This window comes from Phalangium opilio, unplaced genomic scaffold, assembly GCF_054372755.1.
Source record: "Phalangium opilio isolate 3A_F unplaced genomic scaffold, DU_Popi_V2 ptg000662l_1, whole genome shotgun sequence".
Lineage (NCBI taxonomy): Eukaryota > Metazoa > Arthropoda > Arachnida > Opiliones > Phalangiidae > Phalangium > Phalangium opilio.
Window position 1 is genome coordinate 1,233,679 of NW_028324246.1, and position 12,541 is coordinate 1,246,219.

Sequence of the window (12,541 nt, forward strand, 5' to 3'; positions counted from 1 at the left end):
ACACGATCCGTTGACATTAACCTCCTTTAACTTCACCGCATTAATCGATTGACATTTGAGAGGTTATCAAATTAACCGAACAATACTGACTTCTTTGAACTTAAAGATCGAAAGTCATTGCCTTCTTTCTGTTAAACGATAAACTGTAAAGATTATCTCATCGATTAAATTTGTAAGTCTAATTATTCTCTTTATATTCTACGATACACGATAGTTAGACTTGGCCCGAAAGACAAATAGGTATAATGAAAATAAGGTAGTCTTTCGCAACAATTCTTTGAAGTTCAATTGATAATCTTAAACATTCTCTTACTAATCTATTATAACCAAGGCTTAGTGATTCGCTTCAAAAATGAATAATTCATAGAGCTCCAGACACTAATTAAACATTGGGTTATAATATCATACTCCTGAGAAAATAGCTTCAAAGTTTTGCCCAACCAAGCAGAATGCAAATAAGGTGAAATATTCTCAAAGAACCGCAAACCTAAGTCGAAGTAATAGGATTCAAAACCAAACTATCACGAGGACGATAAAAATAAATGCTTAATTCTGCGGGGAATAAATGGGGATTTGAATAATTAAATGAGATAAACCAGATATGTAAACTTCCTAGCCCTCATTCATACTGAATATGTTTCCATTTAGAAAGTTCTCTTCAACTGCATATCATAATCTAACCAATCAATTTCAGACCTTAATTTACTAACTGCGTCTGAACTTTAGAGCTCTCAACTTTCTCGCATTGGAATTATATTTGGGACTAACGAATACATAGTAGCCGGCAGTCTTTAGGGACGCTTTTCGATTAAATGAGTCAAAAGACTTATGATTCGAAGGTGAATTAATAAAACCCGCACCGTGAGTTAATTTTTTTCTTCTTTCAAAGAGACGCGGAGTATGTTTTGGAAAGTTTAGTTTATCAGTCGTAGCATAAGTTTAAAAGTTATATTCCATAAGTATGACAATATCTATGCTTCGTAATGCTAGAGGCTTACTGAGAGTATAAGTTCATAAGATATGTTCCATAAATTTGTCACTGGTTACTGAGAGCTTGTCATGAAGGGACGTAGGTGAAACGGCATACATTCTTTTAAAGCGACACCTGGTGAGGCGTTGTCAAAGGCTTATTACAGACAGGTGGACTGCAAAACCGTGTGTAGTCAATTCTCGTGTTGTTCTCAAACTAGCTCTCAGTAAGTCTCAAGAATTACGAAGCATACTTATGGAACACATCTTATAAACTTATGCTGAGAGCTAGTTCGAGAACGACGCGAGAATTGACTACACTCGGTTTGGCAGTCCATCTTCCTACTTAGTTTCTGTTAAGCCTTTGACAGCGGCACACCAGGCGTCGCTTTACCTCGAACTTATGACGTCTCACCTACGTCACTTCATGATAAGTTTTCAGTAACCAGTGACAAACTTATGGAACATAACTTATGAACTTATGGCCGTAGTCCCATTTACAGTTTGCTTATAAAGTAGTCAACGGTGTAAATTCGAGTCAGGCTAAAGCAAACTACCTGTTATAATTAAAATAACGGAGCAGTTATGGTAGAAAATAAATAAATAACAGGGTCTGAAGAGAAAATATAATTAGGATATAAATATTGTTAACGGTGATCTAAGACTTGGAGAAAAGTTTAGCTTAGAAATAAACTAATATAAACTCGAGCAACAGTGGTTGCAAAACGCCCTAGGTTATTCGACAAAAATATCGAAAAGAACTAAAACCAAGAGAAATACATACTGAGAGTTGAAAAGAGAGAAGGCGGATGAGAAATGAGAACTTTGAGTGCTAAATAAACTAGAGAAAAATAATAATTAAAGCGAGTTGATGTATACAGATAGAAAAGGATTAAATTTATAAGTATTCCTTAATGAACCTAAATTTTGAGTTAAAACAATATCGTTGGTAATTTCGGTATTGAAAATCAATTTTCTATATATATATTTATTTTAATCGGGAACACATATAGCTAGCAAGAATCATTGTGCCCCTTACTTCTCATGCTAAACGGAAGTCGAAAAACAATATCAGATGATTTTTTAATCGAATTATGAGACCAATATATCTCCGAATAATTTTAAAATTAAAATTAATTTGAGATTTCATGGATAGTTTGTAATTACCACTTCCGACCAATTGCGTAACGCCCTGCCTTCGTGTAAACAAAATTTACATGGCACGCTCTATATCTCACGCTAATTTGTTAACAAGAAGGCAGGGCATTACGCCATTGGTCGGAGGTGCTTATTATTATTATCATAATTAATTTTAAAAGTGAACAAATTTTCATATTGTTTAATTTCCCTTTTGAGGAAAAGTTATCAATTTAATCTTGATTCTAAACAAATTTTATCAAAATCTAAGATGCGTGCATACATGAACGAGATGTGTTTTGTTAACCTGAATTAAAGCACGAGAAAGTTTTCAGCGAATCGTGTTCTAATTTAAAACATATATTTTTTTTCAGCCATTCCAACTGAAGGTCCCATTATTAAAGGCAACCTTCCTCAGTACGATGCTGGAGACCTCATCAACGTGACGTGTCAATCCGGCAAATCAAGACCGCCCGCGATTTTAAAATGGCTTATAAATAACAACGACGTATGGAAATTAGTGTAGACCAATAGTTGGAGTGACTCGGAAAAGATTTGGATTTCTTATTTCCTTAATGTCTTATACATGGTCTATAACTCCGCCGTAACATCGACGGTGCTATCGTTTCCGACACGCTCCAACTAACGGAAGTTATTTCCCATTTAGAAATAGTCTTTTAAAAAAAAGCAACCTTTCAGGCTCCGAGACATTACCTTATAAAGTACCCAACCGTTAATGACTCTGATGGCTTATCGGTCTCAAAATTGGGCTTGCTCTTCAGAGCCGATTCCATTTTCTTCGTCGATGGAACCATGACCATCAACTGCACGGCTATCGTCTCTCACGTCTATGCCATGAGCAGCGAAAGGTTGATTCTCGGTGAAAAGAATCAGCAACCGGAAATAGTTTCCGATACCCTTCCCAGCTTTAAAACTTCGGGTAATTTAGGTCAAGTTCCGAAATACGGAAGTAAAAAAAAGGATATTAATCTGATTTGTTTTCCAGATGATTCCCCTCTTATAACCGGAAGTCGAACCAAATACCGTATCGGCGACTATGTTAATGTAAATTGCTCATCACCAACGTCAAGACCACATCCCCAACTTAACTGGTACATTAATGACGTCCAGGTACATTTATTTTAGTTTATGTCTAATTTTAATAGACTATTCCATTAATTCCTACAGGAGCAGTAAATAATTGTAAGTCTTTCTTTATGTTCAGGCTTCAAGGAACTACCTCACTCTTTATGGTCAAGATCAATCCGAGGTTCCTTTACTAAATCTTCAATTTCAAGTGAGGGCGGAGCATTTCGATCGAGGAGGCGAGCTAAGGCTGAAATGTACGGCCACAGTGTCGAAAATCATCAACACCAGGAGCAACGAGAAAATACTGGGCAGTCACCAGTGGACATCTGGTCTGCACGCTTCCGAAAGCGAAGAAAAAGGTATATCTTGGTCCAAGGACCTGAGAATGTTATGCCATTGGTTGCCCTCTATCGTTAACTTACTCTAGGACCAAAAAAATCCCAAAGCATGTCTATATTGACAGGACCCTCTTCCCTTTTTTCAGTCCCATAAAGGAGCAGCTTAGCAAATGCTCTTTTTAATTACCATTATAATTATTTGTTCAATTGACTTGAATTGAGCTTTTCATTTATCTAAAATAATATTTTTTTACTAAGTTGTTTTTCTACTTCTTTTAAAACCAAAAAAGCCATATTGCGGTTTTTTTAAATCGAACATTTGCTATCTTTACTGTCGACGTTCAGTTTCTAAATACAGCGGTTAAATTAAAGCAAGACTTAGCTAATTGTTGAAGTTGGTTAGTGAATACTAAAGGCAATGATTGCTGATGAAAGAAATTTAATTTTTACAGTAAGAAGCGTTGGAAGTCGTCGATCGCATTCTTGGCTTTGGATTTTCTTATTTCTACTTTACTACAGCAGGCATCTCTAAAAATTACAAGTCGTACGATTAAATAACTTCTTGTAAGCTGTAAATATATTTATAAAAGCGTAAGTATGGAATATAATGTATAATTTTTCGGTAAATATAGTTGTCTGGTTAATTGTTAAAGGTTCTATCGCGGCGTTCAATAATATCTTCGTAAGTAACGCAGAAACAATAATTATGACCCTTGGTGATGCTAAATTTCCACGTTATAGATGCGTGGAAAGGAGATAGGCAAATTCTGGGTAACTTTAAAACCGTAATACTCTTTTGTGTTCAAAAATATTGGCTCTACCTAAGGGTAAAGAAGGGTCCATTTCCCCATTTAGACGAGCTAACGGGATCTTTTACCGCGCAACTAGTTTCGCGCCTATCTCGTAGCGAGAGAGCGAGAGAGAACTAAGAGCCGCGTGGTCACGTGATGCGCGTTGCCAAGGTAACTAGGTGCGTGTCCCATCCCGATCCCGAGAGGCCAAAACTTTTTATCTTCAAAACCGTCTCCTTTACTCGTAATCCTCCTTGGTCTAAACAGGTGTTGCTTCTTCGAATTTCGAAATTTCTGATTTGTAACAAATTGCTTATCGAAAATTATGTTTTAATCGGAAAAACATCCCCATTAAAGCATTTCACAGAGCGTCATAATTATTGTTATCACGTTACTAATGATATCTTGTTTAAATCATATTTTTAACATTGCGCCTTCATGTAAATATAGTCAATGTTATACGTAAATACATATGATTATCGGAAAAGGTACGATAAATCTCTTGAAAATCATGTTTTGGTTACCACGAACTTTGTAAAGGCTTGATTGAAAACTTTATAATGATACCGATTACACCAAAAATTGGCTAAACACAATTTTGAAAACCTAAATGTTAATTTCGTAGACGCCTCTTAGTTTTCCAGTTTGATGTTATTGGTTTCGTTTTAAAGACCTCAATCATTTCTACCTAAGTCAACCAAAATGAGTATTTTCAAAACACGTGTCTTTTAAACAAAGTTAAAGCCAAAAAATACAATGAAAAAAAATCGAAGTTTCACGTTTGGTTTGTGGTCAATTTTCTAAAGCTTTTCAAACACTTTGAAAGAAAAAAAGAAGTTAATATTCGTTGTTTCATAGCTTATAATATTATACGTCATTGGAGTGATTATTGAAACTGAAATGAAAAATAAATTGGGTAAAATGGTCCAAACATTTTATTATTGAAGGTTGTGAAATAATATTAGTTAAGTAATCAACATATTTGTAAAATTCAAAACAACTAAGAGACATAGTCTGTCCTTTTCTCAAAACCAATATAGAATAAGGTGAGATGGGAGTCATTTCTTTTTGTTATTATTCGTCCCTGAATTTTAAATTATAGGGTTATGTCAAATGGGCAGACTATAACTGGCTTTATAGACAACTCGAATTTCATATTATTAACGTGATGTTTAAAATTTATTTAGATTTTATGATTTCAATTTAAAAATGTATCGTAGGTTTCACGATGGGTACCTTGTAGCGTCGTCTTCTAGGTACCTGTCGGCATCTCTCGAGACATCCCGACCGTATCTCGAGGTACGGCGTAGGACGATCCATCGTGCAACTTACCGATTGTTCTGTTTTTAGTCTTAATGCGCTTACAACATCGAGTCATCTTGATTATGTTATAGATTTATTATATTTTATTAATTATTGACCAAATGATATGTTTCCACGTGCAATTTGCTTTGAGATGCGTAATTTGTAGTCAGGTCCGTCGCTAATCAAGAGTTTTAAGTATAAAAGAACTTAAATTTAAAATTATAGAACCTCAGAATCTCAGATTTACAACTTAAAAATTAATTTTGATTTAATTAGTTTGATTTTAATTTCAGTTCCAAAAAGGGTGGTAGGGAACAGTTGGTTCTATGGGCGATGTGTGTCCCACTCCCGATACTCTAATTAGGACGGCATAAAATGGGTGAAACTGGTATAACCTGGCACGCATTCGCACGCTTCATTCGAACTTTTAGTCTTAATATATATACTTTTGATCCTACCACTCTATTTGGAACACCATGCATTAATATTTAAATTTGTAAAATCAGGGATACATTTAATTTTAGAAGCAGGAGTGGAGAACGGTTAGTATTTACTTCAATCCGACTCATAGCTCAGTATAGAGCCCCTCTCTCCAACTCGTAACGTTGACCCACTTAAACTACGTTTTGATGACGTTGCTGACGGGGACGGCGAAAAATACGTAACTCCTTTTTACCTCTATCGCTATGACCCGCCTCTTCTTTCACGCCACCCCCTCCGTCCCGTGGAAGGGGGTCCGGGACTTTGACGCGCGCCCTGTTCTCCATTCCTACTTCTAAAATTAAATCTATCCCTGGTAAAATATATGAATTAAGCAAAGTGTATATGCTAATGCCATGTGAATTACGGCTACCCTAGAAGAAAAAAAAAATATATTGAGAAGAGTATTTATTTGACTTCCAAAACTGTAAACAAACAAATATGTTGTTAACTTGGTAAGTGACGGGTCTAAGTTAATTTTATTAAACATGATACGCGCTTTCGCGTCTATTTAAATAAAAAAAGTAAATCGGTGTAAATGTAAATACGAATATGAGGCGTGTTATAAAATTTCGGCTCAAAACCATTTACAAGTCATGTATACTGAAAAAAACAAAATGTTAATCTGGTACGTCAAAGATGATGGGAAACTTGTTAAATTTGATGTGTAATACTCGGGAGATCGTTTAAATTTGTATATTTAACACGAAGTACAAATATACATGTAAGTGCATACAAAAAAAAAAGAAAAACTATTGCTAAAAACGCTATAATTCAAAATTTATATTTCGCTGTGTAAAAGATGGTGAAGGAAAGCTTTTTAGTAAAAATTTCTATGTATAGTAAAATATTAAAACTTTCCTAAGTAATTGGCTGATTTTTATAATGATATTTTTCTTTCAATATTTAGCTGGCCTGTTATGTTGTGGAAAGTCCAAAGATAGTGTGCTCGATAAAAATGGGTATTTTGGAATTCCTGAAGAGTAAGTAACCCAAAGTTAAGAATGAATTACATAAAAAGCGAACGTACCTAAGGGTGCCAAAGGTCGAAAATCACTAGTTTCCTCATAGAAGTTGTCACCAAGGAGATCAACGGGAAGTAAAAATACATTTAGTTGTAATTAAGAATGATTTATATTTTACCAATTTAACCTTTTTAACCATTGAAAACAACTAATTCTTCAATATTAAACGATTTACATTGATGGGCATAGGACCGCTTAAATTACTTTGCGTGTTTACCCTGAGTTTATATACCATTGCGAGCGTGTACGTTGTCAGTATAAAATCCATTTCTAATAAGCAAACGTACAATTAGTAAAGCCCCTCTAGCCCATGAGAGGTAACATATAGCTGCAGCAAAGGAGCCGTTAAGCTTAGTTTTCATTAGCGCGAGAAAAATTGCCAACGCGCGTGAAAAAAACGCCAAATTTAGGAGTTGAAGCAGGGAGAAATGAGGTAAGTTGGAGTGGAAATGATGATGGGCTACCTGGTCCAAAAATCTCCCAGTGTACCTCGCGCACGCCCCTTCCCTTCGATACGCGATTTTTATGTGCTGCAGCTTAGCGCAATTGTATTGGTATGAGAACTAACTTCTATTTTTAAGACAGAGGGGGCATCCTGTAAGATTCCGTACTGTACGACCTTGCCTAAACGCTAAGGATGCTGGGAGGACTTCGGTGCCTTAGTTGATGGGTATGGGGGTACCGCTCCATCCCTCTTTCCTTCAAGGTTGAAGTGTCCATAAACGACTTTTACAAGCGCGTGAAAATTTGACGTGCCTTAATTGTGGCGCGCTGATAGAAACAAAGCTTTAACCTGTGAACGGGGAGATCAATTCTGTCTTTGAACAATCTCAGGGTACATATGGGTTACTGGTGAAGCGTCGGAATAACAATTAATAGAATAGCACAACAGCGCACAGGCTGAACAGGGAGAAATCGCCTCGTAGAAGTCAAAGTTCCTTCAGCTGCTATTTGGTCTCTCTCTTTGGTTCCCCGAAAACTCCAAGATCACCCCAACCCATCAGCTACAAAGAGTTTATAATATTGAAAATATCCGTGTTTCATAAGTTACTTAACGACAAAAAAAGCATGACACTTGATGTGAAAACGTTCGTGGAAACGATCCCTGGTAGACGAAAATTTCACATCATATCAAACCCGCTTTTATATTCAACGTGGGAAAATAGCAAAGGGAAATGTCATGCTTGTCGTTAAGGGTGATATTTTAACAAATATCTGGGTGCACGGCAGTGCACCCGCCAAGTTGTCGTGCACTACCAGCAATCCTTTACCCGAAACATTTCAGCCTCATTTTGATCCCCTCTTAACTCGGTACTGGGGAATAGTACACCACTCATATTTGCACCTCAAGGGCACAGTGTTAATCCTAGGAAGTCCTCCAACTTCCAGCTTTCTAACTCATTTGGTTTCTGTGATAATCCTATGTGAAAATGACACATTATGAGACTGACTGACTGACTGACTGACTGACACATCATCAAAACCTCTAGGGCATTTCCGGTGGTGCTAGAATGATGAAATTTGGCATACTTGTACCACTAAGCATACAAGCAAAGGGAAAAGTCCCAAAAGCGGGAGTTTCCCCCTTTTAGCCCCTGAAATGGGGGTTTAAAATTAGTGTCATCATCTAAACCTTTAGGGCATTTCCGGTGGTGCTAGAATGATGAAATTTGGCATATTTGTACCACTAAGCATACAAGCAAAGGGAAAAGTCCCAAAAGCGGGAGTTTCCCCCTTTTAGCCCCTGAAATGGGGGTTTAAAATTAGAGTCATCATCTAAACCTCTAGGGCATTTCCGGTGGTGCTAGAATGATGAAATTTGGCATACTTGTACCACTAAGCATACAAGCAAAGGGAAAAGTCCCAAAAGCGGGAGTTTCCCCCTTTTAGCCCCTGAAATGGGGGTTTAGAATTAGAGTCATCATCTAAACCTCTAGGGCACTTCCGATGTTGCGGGAATGACAAAATTTGGCATACAAGTAGGACTTAGCATACAAAGAAAGGAAAAAGTCCCAAAAGCGGGAATTTTCCCCTGTTAGCCCCTGAAATGGGGGTTTTATAATTTATATCCCCTCGTAATAGGACATTATAATTTAATTTTTTCGTCTTTTAATATTAATAATTTTTACTAATATGATTCTTTCGCATTATTGCAAAATTTATGTTTTTTACATAATGTTTTAGTAATTAAATTTTTTACTCATTTCCTTTTCATTTCGTCTGAAATGGTTCTAAGCGTGTTTTGATTCATTTAGTTTTTCTTAAATCTATTCTGTTGATTAAAAGTGTTACTTGCCACAATATTGTGTTCTTCGAATAGAAATACGGTTAACAATTATCACAGCCTGAGAAAAAAAAAGAAAGTTGAATGCAAAAAAGTTGAAAAAGGCAAAGCCAAGTAAAACTCTTGGAAAGAACAAAAAAATATCTAAAAGTACAAATGTTTATTTCACTTCATAATCCTACTTCTATAAATCTACAAGAATATGCACGTACAAAAAGGAGTGAAATCTCACCAAAAACATCTCTGTAAAAATATGCCAAGTTGTTTGGCCGTAAAAAGAAGTGAGATCTAAAATACGGCCAAGTTATTATCTCCAGGTGTACCAACATTTTATTCGACTTAAAACTTCTCAAGAATGTTTTTCTGACTTGGCCATTAGCATTCCAAACTTGCATCCTTCTTCTTTGCACCCGTGAAGGTTAATAACGGAAATTACAAGTTTAACCACAAAGGCTTATCAAGAATATTTAACCAATTTGATTTAATATTTTAATTTCGATCCATATCTGGAATTAAACGAATCCTTGATATGCAAATGGCCAAGTCAGAAAAACATTCTTGAGAAGTTTTAAGTCGAATAAAATGTTGGTACACCTGGAGATAATAACTTGGCCGTATTTTAGATCTCACTTCTTTTTACGGCCAAACAACTTGGCATATTTTTACAGAGATGTTTTTGGTGAGATTTTGACTAACGTCGTCCATAAGCATAATAACAACATTCGGTAGGGTTTCGTCTTTATTCTGTCCGAAAGCAATTACCTCGAAGGAAGAAGATCATAATAACAAACAAAATGAGAGAAAACACATCTTTGTTTCGCGGATTTTCGTAACTTTTGGAAAGGCCAAAAGGGACGATATGGTTTCAATAGTTTTTATCAATGTTATGATAACTGAATCTAGCTTACAATAAACGTTTGGTTTGAAAGATCGCGATGAAAAAATCAATGCCAACCAAGAGATAATTCATTTCAGGGCTACATTTCCTGGCTAGTTGTTTCGTGTTTCACTAACCGTACGGGTATCTATACATTAATTAAAAATAATAGTAAATAAATTCTCTATAAATTATAGCTTTTAAGGATTCACGCTTTCTTTCGGTGTTTTTCGAATCCGTTCAAACATGTTTTTTCATAATTTGATTATTTTGATATCATTTTCAGAATCTGGATAAAAGAACAATCATGAAAACACACCTATCCATGCTAATACTTCAGTTTAACTCCAATTTCCGGAAGCTTGGGAAAACTTTGCTTAAATTTTTTTTTTTTCTTTTTTCAGGATCTGGACTCAACATCCATTCATTTCAATGAATTATTGTATCATTTTAATTATTTATCTTTAATAAAACCAAATGTAATATATTAATATTAGAATACATGTATTATATTTGAAAATAAAAATTTGCGTTGATATTCATAAATCTGGATGATAAAATCATTTTTATTTGTAAGCTTACTAATTAGTGCTGTGGTTTAGAAAGGGGATCACGTATACACAAATACATCATATCCTCTGAATTAGGCCCACTATATTAGAATTATTTAAAGTAGTTTCTCAAGAGAATAGAGTAGAAATATAGTAACGCAAAACTAACATGATTTTCTTAATTAAATACAGAACATACGTTACAAGTTACCGATTCAATGATATATATAGAAGTATAAAATAGTTACTATATTTATAAGATCAGATTATTAACAGAAGACCAATCATTAAGCCGATATCAAAAAAGGCACTCCGGGATTATGGACTTTTGTAATTCAAACTCAGGCGATGGTCACGTGACCTTTGACGCCAAAGTTACGTAGTGGTCACGTGACTTCAAACGTCACGTGAAACCCCTTGAATTGAACTGAACTGAACCTATGACGTGACCATTACGTAATTGTGAAATGAGGGTACAGGAATATACAGTGACGTCATAGGTCACGTGACCATTGCGTAATTGTGACGCCATAGGTCACGTGACCATTACGTAATTGTGACGTCATAGGTCACGTGACCATTACGTAATCGTGACGTCATAGGTGACGTGAACATTACGTAAATGTGATGTCATCGTGACTATTACGGTAAGTGTGACGTAACCTATGACGTGACCTTTTTATTGTAATTTAATTCATTGTTTATATATTTAGGCTTAACGTATAAGTATGTATGTAAATTGCAATTTATTTTATTTAGGCCTAGCACTGTTCTTTAATTTCGCGCCAGAGTCACGACGCATCTTTGTGCGCGCTCCTTCGTTCGCAGCGCCACTGACGTTAGAAACTTGCGAGTAGAGCTCGTCAGACGTTTTACAATCTACGCTTCTTTCTCTGATCGGCACCGTGGAGTCAAGATCGTTCCAGCTCCGCTCTTCCCAATCAACCGGCCTTTCGCTGACGTTTCGTCATTTCTCTCTTCGCCGTCACGGAATCAGTTTAGAATCTAGAACCAAAGAGGAGGGAAATAGGGAGAGATAATCGCATAGGCAGCCGTGATCCATCCGTATTGAGAAGAGAGGAAAATGTGTGATACGCGGCGGCTCTTAACGCGCAACTTATTCGCGCACAGTTGACGTTATTGGTTCTCCTCTTTCGGGCTACTACTACGTCACCAAAATTGCTCGGAAAGGTTTAAACGTTGTTAAAACGTACGCTTTAAAAATAAAAAAGCCGAGGCTTAAGTGAAATGTTCAGCCAAGTGGGCTTTTTTAAGCAAAGAGTTATTTATTTATCAGAGGTAATTTAGATAGATAGTATAAGATTAGAGCCGTGTAATGTTTCAGGAAAATATTCAAAATATCTTACTTGTAAACATATAACACCAAATCCTGCTAATGGATCACTATCACCATTAGAAAAATGGCTTGAGCACACGAACCCACGAAATGATGTTTTTTAATTACACATTGTTGATGTTTGGTTATAGGTTTTCGAAATGGTTTAAAAGTTATACCGTTCATTTTTGGATTACTTGAATACCGCGTATTGCTACTACAATTCAGGTAGCAGCATTTTTTGTGGTAAACCATTTTAAATTACCTCTGATAAATAAATAACTCTGCTTAAAAAAGCCCACTTGGCTGATCATTTCACTTAAGCCTCGGCTTTTTATTTTTAAAGCGTACGTTTAACG

The 12,541-nt window shown here is 35.9% G+C and overlaps 1 protein-coding gene across 1 annotated transcript in view; it reads left to right on the plus strand.

The window, feature by feature from the left end:
- LOC149588254 (uncharacterized) overlaps positions 1–6,911 on the plus strand; it is a 59,567-nt gene extending 52,656 nt beyond the window's left edge. The window contains exons 4-8 of the mRNA XM_089862992.1: positions 2,481–2,614; positions 2,806–3,046; positions 3,113–3,237; positions 3,332–3,554; positions 3,986–6,911. Coding sequence (XP_089719118.1) covers positions 2,481–2,614; positions 2,806–3,046; positions 3,113–3,237; positions 3,332–3,554; positions 3,986–4,065 — 803 coding nt within the window. The 3' untranslated portion in view covers positions 4,066–6,911. The remainder of the gene's footprint in view (positions 1–2,480; positions 2,615–2,805; positions 3,047–3,112; positions 3,238–3,331; positions 3,555–3,985) is intronic.
- Positions 6,912–12,541: the final 5,630 nt, after the last annotated feature.